The sequence below is a fragment of the Ischnura elegans genome, chromosome 6 (genome assembly GCF_921293095.1).
Source record: "Ischnura elegans chromosome 6, ioIscEleg1.1, whole genome shotgun sequence".
NCBI classification, from domain to species: Eukaryota; Metazoa; Arthropoda; class Insecta; order Odonata; family Coenagrionidae; genus Ischnura; species Ischnura elegans.
This window is the reverse complement of record NC_060251.1, coordinates 99,519,081-99,539,409: the sequence shown is the minus strand read 5'-3', so window position 1 is coordinate 99,539,409 and position 20,329 is coordinate 99,519,081. Positions and strand designations below refer to the sequence as shown.

At 35.7% G+C, this 20,329-nt stretch overlaps 2 protein-coding genes and 1 long non-coding RNA gene across 3 annotated transcripts; 2 read left to right on the top strand and 1 right to left on the bottom strand.

Annotated features, from left to right (window-relative positions):
• The first annotated feature begins 745 nt into the window (after nt 1-745).
• On the top strand, nt 746-3,444 carry LOC124161252. Its single transcript, XR_006865352.1, has 2 exons — nt 746-2,581; nt 2,746-3,444. It is a non-coding gene; the product is annotated as an uncharacterized LOC124161252 (long non-coding RNA).
• Nucleotides 3,445-3,613: 169 nt separating this feature from the next.
• Nucleotides 3,614-11,050, bottom strand: LOC124161251 (A-kinase anchor protein 7-like). Its single transcript, XM_046537533.1, has 7 exons — nt 10,717-11,050; nt 10,555-10,640; nt 10,324-10,460; nt 10,101-10,203; nt 9,855-10,019; nt 6,982-7,126; nt 3,614-5,407 (listed from the first exon to the last, which is right to left on the bottom strand). The coding sequence occupies exons 1-7, from the start codon at nt 10,733-10,735 to the stop codon at nt 4,953-4,955; spliced, it is 1,110 nt and encodes a 369-aa protein (XP_046393489.1). The 5' UTR covers nt 10,736-11,050; the 3' UTR covers nt 3,614-4,952.
• An 874-nt stretch (nt 11,051-11,924) lies between these two features.
• LOC124161250 (microsomal glutathione S-transferase 3-like) lies at nt 11,925-16,755 on the top strand. The gene is made up of 5 exons (XM_046537532.1): nt 11,925-12,122; nt 12,261-12,368; nt 14,395-14,492; nt 14,579-14,709; nt 16,037-16,755. Exons 2-5 carry the CDS (start codon nt 12,279-12,281, stop codon nt 16,135-16,137), a joined length of 420 nt encoding a protein of 139 aa, XP_046393488.1. The 5' UTR covers nt 11,925-12,122; nt 12,261-12,278; the 3' UTR covers nt 16,138-16,755.
• Nucleotides 16,756-20,329: the final 3,574 nt, after the last annotated feature.

Below are 20,329 nucleotides of genomic sequence, written 5' to 3'. Positions count from 1 at the left end.
TAAGTTTTTTAAGAATTTTAGAAGAGCCATATGATCAACATTAGAACCCTAATAACTCGAATCTTGATATCTGGACACTTCGGGAAAAAATCGACAAGCCTGACCCATTTTTTCCTCACACCCATAACGAATTTTTGAGGGGGCTTGGGCCCCCTCAGGCCCCATGGAGTCGGCACCACTGGAGACCAAAGAACAATCAAGACCATCGGTTTCTGTGGGTGAACGTACACCTGAGAAGGCTAAGGTGGGTCTGTCGGCCAACAAGGTCATGGCCACAGTTTTTGGGATGCACGTAGTGCCATTTACATGCATTATTTTGAAAATGGTAAAAGATCACCTGCAAATATTATTCAGAACTTTCGGACAGATTCGGTATTGATAAGAAGGAAAAAGGGCAAATACCTGACACATTTCTTCCTCACACCCATCATGAATTTTTGAGGGGGCTCAGGCCCCATGGAGTCGGCCACAATTCTGGATCTGGCCAGTGGCCAGATTCTGAATTTTTTCTGGGGGGGAGGGGGCACATGCAAAATATTTTTTTATTTTAATAAGAAAGTTATTAATATGAAATTAAATGATTAAGGCTCCGTAATATACAAAGCAAAATGCACGTTATGATAACTGCATTAATAATCTTACCTATTATTTAAGCGTCTGGGGGGAAGGGGCACCTGCCCCCATGCCCCCCCATTAACGAAAACATCTAGCATGTATTTATGAAATAGGAAAAGACTTATTCCAAAGAATTAATTTTTATTTTCTTATTACAGCAAAAGAAAAAAGTGACATAAAAACTCCATCACATTATAAGAATCATATAAAATATCACTTCACAATAGAAAATTCAACAGTCAACAACAAATACCACATGCATTACATAATATATGTATACATATAGGGTCAAGTAATTTGACTGTCCATCAAGGAGTCCATAAAATCTTAGGGCTCATGAAACATGGCATCAAATATATGCTATATCCAATTATGTATGATTGGGATTTGAACTGCTCTTCGGAAATAATAAATTTCCCAAAAAAAACTCTTGGTGATTTCCATTAACATCACAGCACATCATGAGTTATTTTTCCCAACATCAAACATTATATCCCATACACATGGCTGAAATATTCTCAGCAGCATTCTTGAATGATTTGTTACTAAAATAATGTTACGGGAGCATTATAAAAGGGAATAATTTAAGTGTCAGGAAACAAACTCATTTGTAACTGTTAACAAATCTCTGAAAACGCTTAGAATATGAGAAAAAATTAGAAAACGCTTAGAATGAAAGGTCAAGGGCTATGTTACAGCGATATAGTTGCATTTTACCGAGATGGAAGTACGAGAGTAAGAGTATGGGAGAGAAGAAGTAAATAAATACAAATAAAGGAGAAGTTTGTAATGGTCTGCCAACACAACAGCTGCTTATAGAATCAATGCAGTCTAACCTCTTAATAACAAATTTTTGTGTTATATAATATTATATGCCAGTGTTCATTGTATAGAGATAAAAATAGTTCTCATGCAATAGAATCTCATTACTGGATGAATGACAAATATTTTACTATTCCCTCCACTATACTATTGCCAAAATTAAGGCAATAAATGTTGATCTCTGAAGGAAATTCATGAATATTAATTTGACATAGGTAGATTCCTCTTTGCCCCTGACATCATGTCATGTATTATTGCTATGGCACAAGATAATTTGTCCAGGTCAGATTTGGCTGGAGCAATAAATTGGCATCACAATAACCACAAACAATGGCAAGCCTTTTCTGCCAAATACCCCTTCCAAAAAATGTTCAAACTCAAATGAGTTATGGTAATGATGTGCACTTTTTAGGGTACCTATTTAAAAAATCCAAATCACAACAGTGAAACAGAAATTATTTCATTAGCCACTCGTAAGCAATTGGCGCTATGCATTATGAAGAAAACATAGTAAAATTGTGACTGTCAGTCCCTGATTCTTTAACTTTTCTTCTAAAGATGAGAAAAATCTTTTACTTGCCAAAATTTTCTTTTACTACACAGAAATGTTTACAGTATAGAGAGGGAAAATGCATACATATTCAATGGAATTCAAATCAGAGTCACAATTATTTTGCTGAATAGAGGTGTTCTGCTGTGCAGAGGTTTATAATAAATAGGTTTCAGCGAGTTTCTTAACTTACCCCCTATAACTAATCCATCCAGTCAAGACTACTGACAAAAATATTGGGGCTGGATGTGTAATTCTAATAGCTACCTAATGTGACAAAAACACTTACCATGAAAATGTTGACTGCAGTGAGAATATGACTTGATTTTTTTCATTTATTTAATTATTTTGTAAAATAAAATATCCAGTCGTATAACATATGTATGACTGATGATAAAAAACAGTTACAAAATCTTAAGTCTATATTTGGAACGGACTTCATGATTTCACTTTTCAGACTTTACTACAGTGGCAATACTCATGCTTAATGTGATAACCTGTTCAAGTTCTTTCATGATATGAACTTGCAGATTACCACAGTAGAAAAGAGAAAATTGAATATACTAAATGATTTAGTGGGGTATGATAGAGGAGGTATGTATACAAAAAAGCTCTAAAGAAATGATATAAAATAGTGAAAATCAGTATTCTAAATCTAAGATAAATTATCCAAATTATTTTCACATCAGAGCTTTTTAATAAGCACACATAGATGATTTTGGCAAGAACCTATTGGGCCTGTACTCTCGTTAGAGGAGGTATGTATACAAAAAAGCTCTAAAGAAATGATATAAAATAGTGAAAATCAGTATTCTAAATCTAAGATAAATTATCCAAATTATTTTCACATCAGAGCTTTTTAATAAGCACACATAGATGATTTTGGCAAGAACCTATTGGGCCTGTACTCTCGTTCACTAAATATTTCTCCAAAATCATAAGCGATCAAACAAATAAATGCTCCAATCAAGTTGTTAGAGGGTGAATTTACTTTGTGGAATTTATGCATAGTACTAATAAAGGCACATAGTACTTTCCACACTTATTTCAATACAAAGGGCCTTTATTATTAAAATACATGTTCTTTTAGGTTCTCTATCTTTATTCTACTAACTGGACACAGTGCACTGCCATCTACACATCAGCATTGCCAACATAACTCTGAAACACCACAGAAACAACTACATTATAAGTGAACCCATTGCAATTCAGATATCTAAAATTCGGAGATGTATCCACCTTAAAGACAACATTTTTACAGGAAAAGTTTTATGTGGAGCCCATCACAATAACCCCTCAAAATATTTTCTGGCTATGCCTATCATTCTATCTAAAGGCTACCAAGTTAAATGTAAGAATTTGATAAATTGAGAGCTAAATAAGTGGCTGTAATTAAAAAATCTGCTCCAGGTCAAGATAGAAATACATAAACGATCATATCATAAAGTAAAACTGACTGTACTAACGAAAAAATTAAAAGAAATATTGAAACAAAAAAAGTAAAAGAAAAGAATTGTTACATAATAAAAAATAAGAACCCCACAAATACAATTTAAAGATGTAAACTTCAATGCATAATAATAATGCATGATGACGGATTGAGGGCTATCCTTTTTTCAATGTCTGATCGGTCATAAAATTCAAACCACGGAGACAATTTCAATTTTCTCTTCGCAAAAGTGTAGCGCAGTATCTCTAGTATGTCCATCAACCGCGTCACTTTGTAATTGTTACATGGTTCCGAGAGTGTAATGAGCACTGTGCAACAGTTAGACTTCTTCATGCTGAGGCGTGCTATGCAGCCAAAATTCATTAACGAATGGGTAATGTGTACGGTGAAACTTCCATTAGTGACAGCAACGAGCGGCAATGGTTCAGGAACTTTGAAGCAGGACCTAGAGGTATTCATGATGCAGGCGGTCAAGGAAGGATGCCAATGAGTGTCAACCTATGATCCTGCTCAACAAGTGGATTAGGTGAATCAAGATGGTCTTCAGTTCACAATTCTGTATTAAGGGATTTGCTCTCTCCAATAGTCATCCCTTTGTTTGCATAAAACGCTTGCTAAGGGGACACCATTTTGGCACCAACAAAGAGCTGAAGACGGAAAGTTGGCTGAGAGCACAGGGGGCTAACTTCTACCACAGGGACACTTGAAAATTGTTACCATACTACATCAAATCCTAGTCCTACAAATTTCCTAGTCCGAATAGAGTATATACAAAAAATGTAACTAGACGGTAAAGTGTCAAAAAAAAACATTTTGCTGTGGTCTTCATTTTAAGACTGATCGTACATTGAACTAAGAATAACCCTCGCAAATTACTGAGTTTGTACAATGCTAAAAAATGTCAAAATAACATTTCCAGTGGTCATATCAGAAAACACCACAGCTGTCAGAAGAGACACAGGATTATTCACACACAATTATTCATGTTTTTCTTTAGTCACTGAGCAAGACTAACCTTGTTTTCTAAATATATGTGTATCTCATTACATACACATGCAATGGATGATATATTTTCCCATTTATGTACATTATTAGTCTTTTTGTACATATCTACCCCACAGAATCCATCAAATGGACAAAACAACTATGCCTGAACTTCAAAATAGCCTTTCTAACACAATGCTTAGCCAACACTATCCTGTTTATTCTATCTGAGGATATTAAAATTTACATTCCTAATCTCCCAACAGCAAAGAGTGAAAAGATAGAATGTCAGGTACTAAAATCAAATTAGCAGAAATGCTATTAATAAAATAATCTAGAATTTCCCAATTACTCCATAAGTTCTCGTGGCTCATTTTGTATAAGGAAACCTATTTGCTATAGGAAGCTCAAAAATGTCACTCCCAAAAAAAAATGAAAAACTTTTTGGCTCACTTTGAGCCAGACTGTACAAAATAGATTGGAAATTTTCCAATTGCATGCAATTTTATTGGCTAGAGCCACCTCAGCTTTTTAATTTCCTGGTTTCCCACCAGAATCATCTTGATGCTGCAATCCTGAATCAACTGTCTTCTCCGGATCAGTCCTTGGGGTGTCAGCATCACCTTGTCCTGCTTCGTTCATTTCCTCCGCCGAAGACCCCTTCTTGCCCTCACCCATAGCGTCAACGCTTGGATTAGAAGAGACGCCTTTCTCAGGTTTCAACAACTCGGTCATTTTAATTTCAGCTACACTTAAATCAGAAGTTGATTCAACGTCATTGCCCTTGGGCAATGAAGCCTCAGAAGAAGTAACAGCCTTGTAATATAATTCCTTTCCACCGACATCCATATCAATTATCTTAACACTTCTAGAAGTATTAGTTTCTTTCGGAGTTTCTTCAGGAGGCACCTCAATCACACATGATGGTGTCACAGATTTCACACCACAGCAATCAATATGATCATCCTCCACATCATCATCAATTCCTGGAAATAAAATATCAATGGAATTTGAACGAATAAAAAATAGTACATAATTGGAAAACATAGTTTAAAACTTTAAGGAAAGCAGTTTAATTGCTATTCAATAATGATATGTATATGCTTTAGGATGATATGATATACTCATTTGAACTCACTACAAACCAATAGGTACCAAATACAGGATAGATAAGCAAGTGGGTAATTAGGTACCAAATGATCTGTAAATAAATAAATGTTTGGTCAAACAATAATTTATAATTACTTGAATTTCTGGCAACGTTAAGGTGATGATACCATTATGACAGAAAACGTTTATGGAGTCCACAGATTTAACAATCCAAGTTTTGACAAACTATGTCATTTTCAAAGTTGAACTACACATGATGCAAGCTACTATATACAACTGTTTTGGAGGTGGAGGAGGATGGTTAGAAATTGAGGTTAAAGGAGCACAGGACAACTTTCTCAAGGACAAAGAGCTGATGCATTTGGCTTGAAGTTCGGGACTGAAGCTTGAGGTTGTGAACTGTCACATTTCCTTGACTTTGAGCCAAACACATCAGCTCTTTGTCCCTGAGAAAGTCTCCCAATACACTTTTTATCACCTCCCCAATTTCTAACCTCTCCCCTTTACCTCCAAAACAATTGTAAAAATGAGCTTGCATCATACATGGTTCTAACTTGAAAATTACAGTTTGTCCGAACATTGGTCAGGATATAAAAATCTGTGGACCAAGCACATGGTTTTAACTCATCAAATGTTACCCACAGGGCTGGGAAAAATACATGACGAGGAGAATTCGAAATACAAAATACCACTTCAAAAGTATTTCGAAATCGAAATACGAAGTACCTTTGACCTGCTGAAAAACAAACTAAAAAATATTATTTTGAATAAAATTTAAAATAAAAAATACATTTGTATAGAAACTAAGAGATCTTAGATAAATATAACCTTCCATGGCACGTTATGGATATGTACTTGCAAAAATTAAGAAAAAGATCCTAAAAACAAAGTAATCTCTAAAGCATAATGATACAGAAGTGTTATCAGAGCTACTTTAGAAGTATTTTACAAATGTATTTTTTTATTTAAGAATGGGAAATTACCAAAAATCTGTACATGTAATACTAAATACAAATTACAAATGTACTTCAAATACCTACATATTTTAAAATACTTCCCAGCCCTGGTTACCCATTACATAAAATATCGCCATCTCCTCGTAATTTGGTTCTTTATTTATTTTTTTATTATTTTATCTTCATCACCCTGAAAACAGTGCATTTAAGACCTTTACAGTGAGGGAATCTGATGAATAACAACGTAGGACATAAAAATTCATTTACAGATAGGGAAAACATACCCAGGTGGGACCAGAACCCACAGCCTTCAATTTAGAAGGCAAAGACTTTACCCCACCTCTACTGAGGTTGACAAGGTTAATGATAACCAACATAACAATAGCGTACAGCATAATTGTCTTCAGGGTGAATTCAATGATACATTGGTGTTCATCAACACCTTCATTCCACCAAAAATGCATGGAAACATCTTAACCTAATGGCTTGCGTACCTGAGTCAATTCTGTGGTAGCAGTTGTAGTAAGTGTTTTCTTTATGATCTCCGATTCTGAGAAGCTGAATGGACCTCACAGTTTGATCCCCAAATTCCAAATCACATTTGTCCTCATATAGGTCCTTCGGAATTTTGAATATTCTCTGAAAAAGTAAATTTTTGAGCACAAGACATGCAATTGAGAAGAAAACAGAAGTTACGAATATAACAGAACATTCAAGCAATATATTCCTTACTTGGGTAGCATAGAAATTCATTCAACCAATTCAGGAGTGATATACCTATTGGAAGTTCGGCATATTAAAAGTAAAAAATAATTGCATTCCTTCACAATTATTTTAAATAAAAATAAAAGTTTCTGTTTGGAGAAGTAGATTTGATAAGCATCATAGAGCAGATTCTAAAATTGAAGATTAATTACAGCAATCAAACTTACTCCTTACGTTTAATATGTACATCAAATGGAGCTACATTACTGCGAGACATGGGTAAAGGAAAACGCAGTGGACACTCAAGATGTAACACTACAGGATGACCACAAAGATAAGCTGGACAGAACAGACGGCGGTAGATTAAGGTCATAGTTTTAGGGGGGTAGGGATGGTGTGGTTCATTAATTCCCATGGCACCTACATAATATGAAATACCTTGCCGAAATAATGCTTCTGAAGCCTGATATATGTAGACAAGTGGCTTTTAGATATTTGACAATTATTTTTAAACATTGTTTGTCAACCTCTCACTTTTCTGTTTTCACTCCCAGAAAGCTCAAGCCCAATTCAAGAACAGTTCAGAAGGTTGAAGGAAGAGACAAACCTTTTGCATATATGTATACAGAACACTAACATAGTATAAGAAATACTATTCCCTGAGGAGTAATGAACATCTGTATAATCTCCAGTACAAAAGTGAAATAAACTCAAAATATAATAAACAAAAATGTTTACAGACGATTAACTATGGGGTCAATTATTGACTCCTACCCTTCATTTCAACCGGCTGCGGAGGCAAGAAGGAATGTCAATGAGTCGATAATGGAGGCAATCAATTATCGATGGGTATTGTTTCTTGGAGTGAACCTTAAATGTGATTTATTAAAAAAAAGTAAAGCATTTAGAGGTGAAAACTGAAGGCCAATATATCGACATTTGGAGTGTCAATTGATTAAGCTGGTGGAATAAAAATTTGCATTAGAGAGCCATCTACAAGATTACCATATTTTCAATTTTTCTGGAAATTATGGGGGAATCAAAGTGCAGTTGTATAATGGCCCATGTGTTCAATTAATTGTCAACTTCTCAAATTTCATAGTTTACGCTTAGTGTGCTTGAAAATAGCAATTGTCATGTAGTTGTCAACATTGACGTAAATAAATGGTTGACGCTGCTCAGGGGCGGTCTTGCCAGGTCGGCAATCGCCGAGGGCCCCTAGCCTAGGGGGCCCCCAAAACACACGTGTATATCGTGACGCATATATTAAAGGTGCAATAAAAAACCATAAACCATAATACAAACGTTATTAAATTTTGTAATCTGTGAAATTTTCACTTTTGACGGTATTTTTCCTTACAAAATAGCTTTTTTCATTAACTCTTAGAACAGCCCTAATCAAAATCCATTTCAGGGCATGCAATTTCATAAAATTGAAGGGAAATAAAAAACGTGGACCCACAAATTCCCCAGTAAGGGGGGGCCCATCATAAGCCCTAGCCGAGGGCACCCAATCATCCCAGACCGCCCCTGAATATGTATAAACTCTTATCAGGATGTAAGATTATGTGTAAGTGCTGACGTTTCGGGTACTGACTCGTTACCCATTCTCACGGCTAATGAAAGAATATTTGAAGTGACTGTTGAAGCTCAGCATTAGGAGGGGCCAGATTGGTCCAGTCCCAATTGTTGTTGCGGAGGACCGTGGACCAGCGTAGACTTACAGTGCAGCCGCTGAGAGTTGTCCGATGACTTTTAGAAGGGTCTAGTTCGGGGTAGGGGTCAAGGTTGCCAAGTAAGAAAGGGAAACACCCATGTCACATGTAAACAAAAGGGTTCCCTTAAGAAAGGAGCCAGAAGGGACGACGAACGTGAAGGACCCAAAGGAAGAATCTTTTGTTTAGGTGATTCGGAGAAAGGGCTTGTTTTGGTGGCTCAGGCTTGTTTCAGTGCTTCATTTGCATGAGACAATGTTGTATGACTAGAGAGAGAGAGTTTATACATATTGTTCGCCGGGAAAGAGTAAAATCTTACATAATGCCCCTGAATATCCCCCATAAATCCACCACTGAGAACAGCTCATGAATACTTCCGAAAATAAGAGATGCGGTGAAGAAGAACTTAACAAATAAAGATTAGATGGCTGGTCATCTACTATGGTATGCTGGACAAATCTGAACAAGTGTTCAGATTTGTCCAGAGTGCTCCTATTAAGGCTGCTGATAGAGTTTTTTATTATGGAGAATATGTAAGTATGTTTTTTTGTAAGAAGGAAAGAGGCTTGGAGTACATTGAAAAAGTAATTTTTCACATTTGAGGAATGATATCATGCAAAATTTACCATTAAAACTAATAGTCATATACAATAGAATATATGGGGAAATTGGACAAGATTATTAAAATGTGAAAAAAATTCCATTATCAAGATCCCATCATTGAGCATTAATTATATACTGGCAATTTTTAACATTACATAATCAGAACGCACACCCCTATGATTACCCTTATGATGATAGTTATTAAAATGAGTACTGAAGAGTTACTTGCACATTATTTTTCATGAATGAAAAAATACAATTTAGCCTAACATTCAATACTTGATACCCATTATAGAGAACATATGCGTTTTTGGATAAGAAGGGACCACCATCCTCCATTGTACCTTTTTCCTCAAGGACTTATCTCTGGACATTTTCATTATGGTAAGATGCGGAGTGAAGTCATCAGTCACAAGCAGACCTTCATCAATGAGAGCTTTAAGTAATCCTGAGTGAATATTTTTCACCTGTGTCAATGGCTCGCCTGGTTCAACTTTGGCAAACACAACCTAGCAAAATCAAATGCAAAATGAGGAATCATAAACAATGACACAAGAGTAACACATTTTCCTAAATAGTAGCCAAGCCACCTCATTTTTGAATGATCCTATTCCCTTGAATTTCAATGTTACTGGGTTATTCTTTAAAGTTTCTTTCACATCCTTCTCTATGTTTCTGAGCGCATTCTTGGCCCTGAAGAGAAAGTAGAAAAAATTATGACTTCCATGAATTTTTCATCCATCGAGACGAGGTAGTCTTAAAAAATAAACGACCAGTCAAACAATATGTGCCTTATGATAAAAATTTCCATACCTTCTAATGTCATCATTTCCAGGAAGACAAAGAGTGCACAGTGTGATGTGCAACGTAATGAGTTTAATTAAGACTGATTTATAAAGGGGCTTTTTGGACGTAACAAGATCCTGAACCACACGCACAGCTTTATGAATCTGAAAATTTAAATATAGCATGATCACACGTATACTTTGAAAGTGTACACTATAAACTACACGGCAAAATATTACAATTAATCACTCAACGCACCTCAGGATTGGTAACTTGGATGGCAACGAAAAAATTAGGCCTTCCTCTACCATCAGACGAAGTTCGGGTCCTCTTAGGACTTGGCTCTGAAAGAGGAGTAAATGTAAGCCAAAGAGTTGATAGATACAAAAACACAACCAAAATAACAGCGTTCAACCAAACCTTCTTCCTTTCCATCCATTCTGTGATTCAATGCTAATAGTAAAGGTTTTGTCGGTAGGATACAATGGTCATAAAGTACTTGATAGCGAATCTCCTCATCGGCCGAAGTTGATTTTAAATTGATGGTCCATTTTTCTTCGCAGTCAGAACTTTATCGAAAGTGACTAACAATACTGATTGAGCAATTAATCATTTAGTAGACAAAAGCCGTCGCTCATAATAAAGCGTTGACGATGTATCCACCTATACTATGCAGATGAATACAAGCCAAATAGATGAGCTAATGTAAACAACAACAGCACAACAGCGCGCCTAAAAGCAGCAGAACGCCGGAAACAGCGGAAACAGCTGATACTGCGATAGCTATCGCGTAGCCGCAGTATCGATAGAGCTCGACTTCCAGAGAACCGATTGCCGAAGAGTTCAAAATCTAGTGAAATTGATAATTTTGGTGAACCTAGAGGCTTGAATAAACCCACGGATAATTAATAGAAATTTTATGTCCATTTTCGAGAAATAAATAAAATATTTTAGGAAACAGGAGGTTTGAAAACATCAAAACCGGCTTTATGGCAAAACTGGCTTTGGTCAATGATGAGAGCACAAAGACTGTTGCTTGTCGTGGTGTTCTTCAGAAACAGAGGAGCTTTCAAAGAGTATGCCCGTTTCTGAAATTACTTTTTCGAAGACTTTCCTCTGTTGGAGCCAGGGGGATACTCATAAAATCGTAAAAATGCTTTACGGATGCAAGTGAATTTTGTAAATGATTTTTATCACCTGTTATGATAGGGAAGCACGAGATAATGCATAAGAGTGATGGACATAAACAAATAAGGCTAGGAGTTTGGGCAACCCAGAGTATGTTTACAGAAAATAAGACGTGATGGATTCAAAAATATTTTAAGGTAACGATCCCCCTGCAACCCTCACTCACCAGCAACCTCTCCGTTGAGATGAACCACGAATCTCAAATTCCAGCTTATTAACTTTAGTTGCGCTTTGTTCTACCAACTGAAACTCTTTTAATGAATTACTCCCTAAAATTATTTTTTGCCACGAACTTAATAAAATAAACCATTTTAAAGCTTTCAAACTTCGAGCGATCTTATCCGATTGGATGATGCCGATGATTCATCCTCAGACTTGATCATAGATACGGCAACCGCGCCTTGAGCTATGTTGCGTGTGTTTTGAAAAGCTATTAGCGGCGAGCGTGGGGGGGAGCATGAGATTCTAGGGAAAGATAAGTGAGAGGCGCGTTGATGCCGTTCAAAAGTTCACCTCTCTCACCGTGTATAACGTTATCTGTGTCTACGTCACGTGTTTCATGACTTGTGATTTTTTGATAGTGAAATTTGGGTGCTAGCATACGGTCCCACATTTCGTCGTATCTCCCTGAAGAGAAGGTAATTTCTTTAAGCTTTGCTGTTGTCATCAGTACTCTATGGTTATGTCAGGTCATAAGAATCAATCCTTCACGGCTCTTCTTTGTTTTCTGTTGGTTTTAATTGCAGTCTTTTCTTCTTTTCTCATATAAATATTAGGTGTAACATTTGGCGAAAATGGCTACCATAACCATACCCGCAGACTACGGATGGGTGATCTTGACCGCAGTCGGCTCGTCTTTCGTCATTACTTGGAAAGCTATGAGGGTATGGTGCATGCCTATATGTGTTACGCTACTCGCCTATACCAGTATTCCACTCATCACGTTTAAGCTTCGTCACCATAAATTGTTTCAATGCCGTGTGAGATGCGAAAAGAAAGGTCGCCCGCTGTACTCAGCTAGCTGAGTACAGCGGGCAGAGCTCTGTTAGAAATATGGTGCGTCTGTTTCGATTTAACTGTGGGATTTCTGATAAGCGCTGGATAAATTTGCTTTCACCAATAGTTTTTATTAGTGGACACTGACTAGGTGTCTTTTAATCAGTCCATTTTGTATTTCACATCAGCAGCTTTTATACGTGCTCATCGATTAAAATAGGATGTGTATTAGATAAACAATTATAACTGACTAACTTTTCCTTACGGTTTTACATGATCATGTATCATTATACTATATGTTTTTTTACTCTGAAGGTACCTATGCAATTTTTGTATTTGCTGCTCATTTAAGATACCAAGTTGAATATGCTGTGTATTTCTACTTGTAATTGATATTTTAGCGACAAACTATAGACAAAGTCTTCGCACAACTGAAGAAGCTTCAGCAGATAGTCCGGAAAAATATATAATCAGGTTTTGCTATCTTATGGCAATGGAACTCCCATTATCACAGTATATAACACAAGGTTTAGGCATTAAACATCCTATGTGAATTTCCATTTACAGCTCTGACAACCATACTATTTCAGTTACACACTCACACAATGCAATAAATAAACTCTGCATGAGTTGATGAGGTTGTCATGCATTTCTGCTTCCTGGCTCACCAGATAAATGGAGCCCCTGCTTAAGAGTATGTGGTATCAATGGACTTAAATAACCATTTCTGCCTGTCCAGTGTGCATCCGAGTATGCAATAATTTTACTTTGACATTTTTGATAACATAAAAGCTTAACTACTAGATGGACAAATATCTAAAAAGATGCTTGAAATCTCGATGGACATCTTCATGGAAGATAATGATATATAAAAAGGCAGCAAAAACAAATCCCAACATTATTCCCTTGAAAAAGTGACCAGCAGTAGGCCGCAAAACATCGGGGCAATCTCCAGTACAACATGCAGCATACACTTATTTTTAATTTGAACACACTCCATTCTCAGAACACTGATTCCTTTGTGACATTGTAAACTTGATGTGTATTGCTATTATCTTCCGATTTGAGTCGTTTATTCTAATTTCGCATGAATAGCATCTTCTGCTCTTCCACAAGCATGTCACCCAATACTTCCATTGAGGCTAATTTTCCTTTCCTGTAACTCTGGACAAAATAATTCCAGTCAGATGGAAGACCATTCAGATAGACATTAGCTCGCATGTCGTCATCAATCTCCTTACCACATTTCTTGATTCCCCGTCATAAATTAATTGTTTATTATGGCAATATAGTGATGAATACTCATCTCCTTTGTCTTCTGAGAGTTCCACACATCTTGATTGAAGCTCATAGCTCAGAACAGCCATAACTGGTGCAAGTCTTCTGAACATTGCAATAGATGAGCTTAGATGTGTGTTATCCAGCTTTTTCCTCCATTTCACCTCATATTCCAACGGATATGCCGTGACTAACACATCGTTCTCTTTTATCATCCACTCTTCAAATCCTTGGATGGCTTCAATAAATTGAGGTTTCAGGAATAATCCTTTCATTCCTAAAGTCCGCTCTTAATAGTTGAGTTCCTCAAGTTCATCCCTAAGAGGTAATTACCCCTGGGATGACTCGCTATCCATCATTTGATTTTGACGCCGTCCAGGTATGGTTCCTTTTTTTTCTTGTTACCGAGTTAAAATATTCAATCCAGACTCCTTGTTGATTTGTCACCGAAGTTTATCACTGTTTGCTCAATCGATAGTCCATCTTCACCAACTAGTTTACTTCTCTGCATTTATGCCTGCTTTGCTTATGACCTAATAAAAAAATATTTAATGACCTAATAAAGAAATATTTTAGATAAATGACTTCAAAATTTAGTTAGAGAGTGATTGTTGTTAATGTATCATATTATTACAGGTTGGGGCTGCACGAAAGAAGTACAATATACCGTATCCTATCATGTACAGCAATGACAATAATGTTTTCAATTGTCTTCAGCGTGCCCACCAAAACACGTAAGCTTTAATTGTAATTTTTTTGTGAATTTTAATTTCGAAGGAGGTAGAAATTTGGAAATAATTATTTCTAACCTATCTTTTAGATTGGAGAATTACCCACAATTTCTCTACATGCTGTTTCTTGGGGGTCTTGAGTTACCACGCTTCTGTGCTGTTGGTGGGACCATCTGGTGTTTAGGAAGAATTACTTATGCTCTGGGATATTCGACTGGGGGTATGTCCAATTTTTGCTTTTTAGTTTAACACATTCAGTTCATCATATTGTGCTTTGTGCTGTATCCTGGAATTTTTTTTTCATTTATGATATTCTATTGTTTGTACTTGTTGACGAGAATGAGTTATGTATTTAAGGTCAAAGTCGCCATTAAAGTCATGTGTTAAACATGGTGTGTGTCCTTCTAGTGCCTATAAAATAACAGATTATTCATGCCCAATCAAAAAATTTAAGCATGCCCGAAATTTCACTTTTGGTGTCGTTGGAGTTGGTGGATGCGACTGTTGGTATGGCATGAAGGATCTCGCACTGTTAGTATAATGTGCATGATGAATGAATTTAAATTATATTGGTATAATTTAATAATGGTGGCATATATTCTAATACTATTAGCCTACCATATATGTTTCCGAAGGAAAAGACATTGCCTCACGTGAAAAATGGTTGTTAAATCTTTTTAAATGCATTTGATTGCCGCTAAATTTTATTTTTTAAATCAAATGTAGGCATGTTTAGATTATGAAATGTGAGTTCCAGTTCGGAGATGGGATATTTGAGAAAAGAAAATAAACAATATGTTTTAAACATTTTAAACTTGCAAACATAGGAAATTAATTCATTCATAATTTATTGAATCTGTCATTTTAGGTGAAGTCTTAGCTAAAAATGTGACAAAAGTCATGTGTCTATGTCAATTGGGTGGAGAGGTGTATGTAAGGAATTCCATTATTTAAGCATTTATTTTTGGCAGAAATGTGAATAAAATGAGCACACGTCATAAGTTGCACATTTTTCATGAAATGGTTGCTTGAGTACATAGATATTTAGTTTGAGTTATATCTACACCTGCACAGCATCTGCATCAAAATCTCAGTCCGTAATGGTCAAACATTTGTGGAACAGAAGTGAAATAATCATTTATGCACCCTCACTGAATATTCCAGGTGAAAGCCAAGTAGGCATTTTTACAAAAATGTCATTTTCCCTTAGGTTAATTCCTAAAACGGGTTTCTATAGAGAAAAAACTTTTCACCAAAAATATACGTACATGTATATTTTCTCTTAACGTGTTCCGTATTTCTCCGAATATAGTCCCCCCCTAATTTTGAGGCTTGAGTTTCGGGAAAAGTTAACAAAAAATGCATTTGAATATGGAGAAAAAGGGGGGACTATATTCAGACATATACGGTATGTTTTCTCTGTTTTAATATATATATATATATTTTTTTGGTTCTATTTACAATGTTGTGCAGGCTGGGTAGTATAAAAAGTCATGACATATTTTCCAAAATCCTATGTAAAAATGTCTTTTTAAATCTTATTGCAGATCCTAAGAAGAGGATGAATGGTGCATTTGGATACATAGGGACATTCATGTTGCTTGGTGCAACTATTAAACTTGCAGCTAATCTTCTGGGTTGGATCTAAATTTGACCCACTCTGAGCATTTTTTGATGTAGTTTAGTGAACCTTGAGAGTATTATTTGAGACAAACATTAGCTTTACCTACAGATTTTGCCATATAAGTTACTATAATGTTATTTTTTAATCTTTTGTATATTTTTCATTGTAAAGACAACTAAGTATTCTCACAATTTTATGTGACTTTATGAGGCTTCGTTGTAATAGTGGCCCCTTACAATTGAATATTAATTGGAGTAAAGATCATTGCCTGTATTCAATGAGGGCTTCATGGATTTTCATCATTAAGACAATTTGTTTGTAATTTGAATTTTTCTTTGTCAAAGGGTGCATCTTAATGTTGTCATTATTAAATTTAGCATTCAGCTGTTGATGAATTGGGGTCCATTATTATTCTGAAGTGTCATGTGCCATAGAGAATTTCACTCATTATGCAACTACATATAAGATGTTACTTGCACAACAACCTATTTGCTGTTACCAACACATCATTGGGTAGAAAATTTTCTCTCCCAAATGATTGTCCTATTGAAGTGCACAATATTTTGTGGATTGTTATCAACTGTTACCAATTTTTTTTCCATGCCATATCAAATAATATACATATTTTGTGACCATGAAAAAGTGAGTTTTTGAGTTTGATTTTAAACCATGTGATGTAATTTGGACATCCTACGCTCTATGAATCCTTCCTTTACCACATATGTACCCAAAGTATATCCCTCAATTTCCTTTGCATGGAACATTCATGCAATCAATTTATATATTTTGTGCGAAAAACCCACAGAGACAAATTCATTCGTCTTGACCAGGATTCAGACACGGATACCCAGATTTCTGGTCGAGTCAATGCGAATGATTTTTTCTGTGGATCTTTCGCACAATTTGTACATTGCAGGTGACTCGGTAAAGTTATCACCATGGCTGGCCCCAGTATACTTAAATTAAATATTTTGGTTTATCTGAGGAAGGAGAATATTGTTATCAGTGCCAAGAAATTCATATATGAATGTTCTTATTGGTTCAAATTTAGGAGATCAATGGCTTGAAGAATGTAATGAATGATAACATTTTTAAGTACCCAGTCAGTGCAAGGGATCTGAAATTTTAAGTGTGTTAAGTATCTGGCAAGTATAGCAAAGATATACATATGTGATATTGATAATGAGAAAGTTAGTAAATATGTATAAGGTACTAATAGTCTTACCAATCTTACCTTACTAAATCCATAAGTCCCTTATTAGTAATGCTAAAATTTTGTTTGAAAATTGCTTATGCTCAGAATAAAATGAAGAATTCATTTCAAAGTATGAAAAATTTGGATTATGCGACAAAATATTTTTTGCATAAAACATTATTATTTTACCGCTTCAATACGGACCCTGCCGTGAGGAGGATCATAAATAAGTGGGAAGGTCAGGCTTAATTGCCTAGGAATTGACCCAAGTGCTCGCAAAGCTGGGTCTTATTCAGGGCCTGAATGCATCATACCATTGCTACCTCAGCCTTTCCTCGTACCAGTTATAGCCAGTGGCGCCGACTCCATGGGGCCTGAGGGGGCCTGAGCCCCCTCAAAGATTCGTTTGGGGGGGCGGAGCCCCCTCAATAATTCAAGAAAATATTTAAGTTATATAATGCTTTGTGAAATCACAAAAATATATTGGTGATTTTTATTTCCCATGCTTGACGATAGTTACCTTTTAAAATAAATTCAACAATGAGTGTTGAAACAAATAATTATATGGTTTAGCAGGTTAGCTGAATCAAGTGTTGTGAATCATGGTAGTGTTTCGGTGCTGCGACACACTTTCAATTTAACCTCTTCCTGGTGCAAGACCTCCGATATGGGCCCCCCCAATATTTTTTATAAGTCGGCGCCCCTGGTTATAGCCAACGTCCAGTCATTTACGTTGAAAAATCCATGCCAGCTTTACCAAACGTTAGGTCTTCTGCATTAGAAAATGCTCATTGGCTCCACTCAAAATTCAGCACATAAGGGTTAACCAGACATTCATCTTGCTGCTATTCCTGGCATACTCAAAAGGGTCCATCTCCAAAAAAACGTACATTTTCTACAGGCAAAATTTTAAAAGTTAATTTTTGTTTATTGAGAACCAAAATTGTGTAATTGCAGTTTGTCAATCAAACAATCTAATGACGTAAGTGGCAGAGATCATTTTTATAATGTTTACAATTTTTTTATTTTTACTTTTGTGCTGTCAACGGACACGATATATATGTCCATAGAAGAAGAGGAATATTGATTTATTCACAAGAATTTTTTTTAATTTGTCATCGGACATTCTGTGACTAGTCATTGTGTAGGTATCATCATGCCCGTTACCATCCGTAATGTCCATGGACTGCAGATTTCACGAACGTGATGTCCACGGACATGACGATTTCCACTAAATTAAGTTATAGTTAGGACTTAATATAAGTTAGAGCACTGTCCTTACTACATTTAAATTGCATTATATAGCTTCAAAAGATATCTCAATTGTAATCAGTAAAAGATTTTACTTATACTAATTTTTACCTGTCCACAGACATGACTGATGATCTTGGCACTTTTAAAAGACTGAAAAAAAAAATTTCCTCCAGCATTAAAACATTCAATAAACCAAGTATGAACTTAAATAACCCAATAAACCTGACAATATCTTTCTCTACACACTGGTTGTTCAAGGCTGCCACCATATCCTATGAATAATTCCCTCTTTTTCCTGTGTGTCCACGGATATTGCTTTTTTTCGGTAGAATAAATGTTTTTTTATTTTATGATAAATATGAAATTAAGCAACCCAAAAAAACTATTTTGGAATGTTTATATTTTTTTAACTTGTTTAATCATAGATTTTATAATAAATTATTTAGTGAAGATTGTTAATTCCATAAACACTTCTTCAAAAATCTATGTGGGACTGTCCACGGACATGACATATCATAATCTGTGGACATTAAAGTTGGGGAATATAATTTTTTTTCTTTGATAATTTGTTACTAAAATTAGTAAAATGGTACATAAAATAATACCTATGCCACTTTATTTTTGATTGACCTATTTTAGCTTTTTCATCGCAGTCCATGGACCACATTTTGTACGATTGTGGGAGAATAACCCTAGTATGATCCTCACAGGATATTTATTTCCAGGATGGTGAATCCATATTGTAGGTATCTTTCCTTGTACCCCGGGAGGGGATCCTGGGATAAACAGACAGACAGCTGCCACCTTGTGCAGACTGAGCATGAGTGCTGTAAGCTATATTTACTAATATCTTCCAATCATAGCCAAAAATGGACATTTTCGGTTAATACTCCAAGTGTGCATAGTGCTTTCTTTCAACTTACTTGTGCAATGCTTGGAGGTAAATTGGCAGGTATTAGGTAGCAGAGCTATTAAAACATAATTGCCCAAACCATGAAGGCTTTGGAATTGGGTGTTAATTTAATTAGTCGATTTCATTTAATTAGTCCTGCCTCACTCTCCGATGACGGTTTTGCTCCATGACACACAGTGTAAGAAATATGGCAATACAAACATATCCTTAATCAACTACTCAGCTACTACTACTACTCACACGGGCTTAAAACACTACTAAAAACACTAAATTATCATATTAACTTACTTTTGGTAAATCAGATTGGCATAATAGCTGCCAGATCCAAAACAAATGTAATAAAAACCCTTAAGAAAACTGCCTAAAACTTAATAATGTTGCTGCTTGAAAGCAACAACTACCTGGTGATTTTAAAAGGGTCAGTTTGGCCCGCCCAGTCGGTTTTGCCCCGCACAGTCTGTTTTGCCCCACTCTCCCCTACCACTGCATTGCTGGATAAAATGCGTGTCATACATGTAGTAGTAACTTCGTTAAGGCCTAGGAGGGAGTGTTAATCTAAAACTGCATATGATAATTATATGACGTTTTGAATTGCATAAATATGTATTTTAATTTAAAGAATTCAGAGTATAATTTAATTAAATGAAGTAAAAGATATAACTTTAGATATATGCTTTCAAAGTCTAAAGAGTTTAATCAAAGAAAACTTATGATTAAAGTAATTATTAGAGAAGAAAAGTTTTTCTTGCTCATCCGTTCACCTCAATAGCAGCAGGCAGCAGGTCTTAATTTAACACCAGGGCATCGGAATCTCAATCTAGAGATGGGAGAACATGACAAGAGATCAATAGGCA

Coding starts and splice junctions, on each gene's coding strand:
- LOC124161250 (XM_046537532.1), top strand. CDS start 12,279: ATGGCTACCATAACCATACCCGCAGACTACGGATGGGTGATCTTGACC. Junction 14,493..14,578: donor CAGCGTGCCCACCAAAACAC/GTAAGCTTTAAT, acceptor CCTATCTTTTAG/ATTGGAGAATTACCCACAAT. Junction 14,710..16,036: donor TCTGGGATATTCGACTGGGG/GTATGTCCAATT, acceptor ATCTTATTGCAG/ATCCTAAGAAGAGGATGAAT.
- LOC124161251 (XM_046537533.1), bottom strand. Junction 10,020..10,100: donor TAGGATCATTCAAAAATGAG/GTGGCTTGGCTA, acceptor TGATTTTGCTAG/GTTGTGTTTGCCAAAGTTGA. Junction 5,408..6,981: donor CTACCACAGAATTGACTCAG/GTACGCAAGCCA, acceptor TTTTATTTCCAG/GAATTGATGATGATGTGGAG.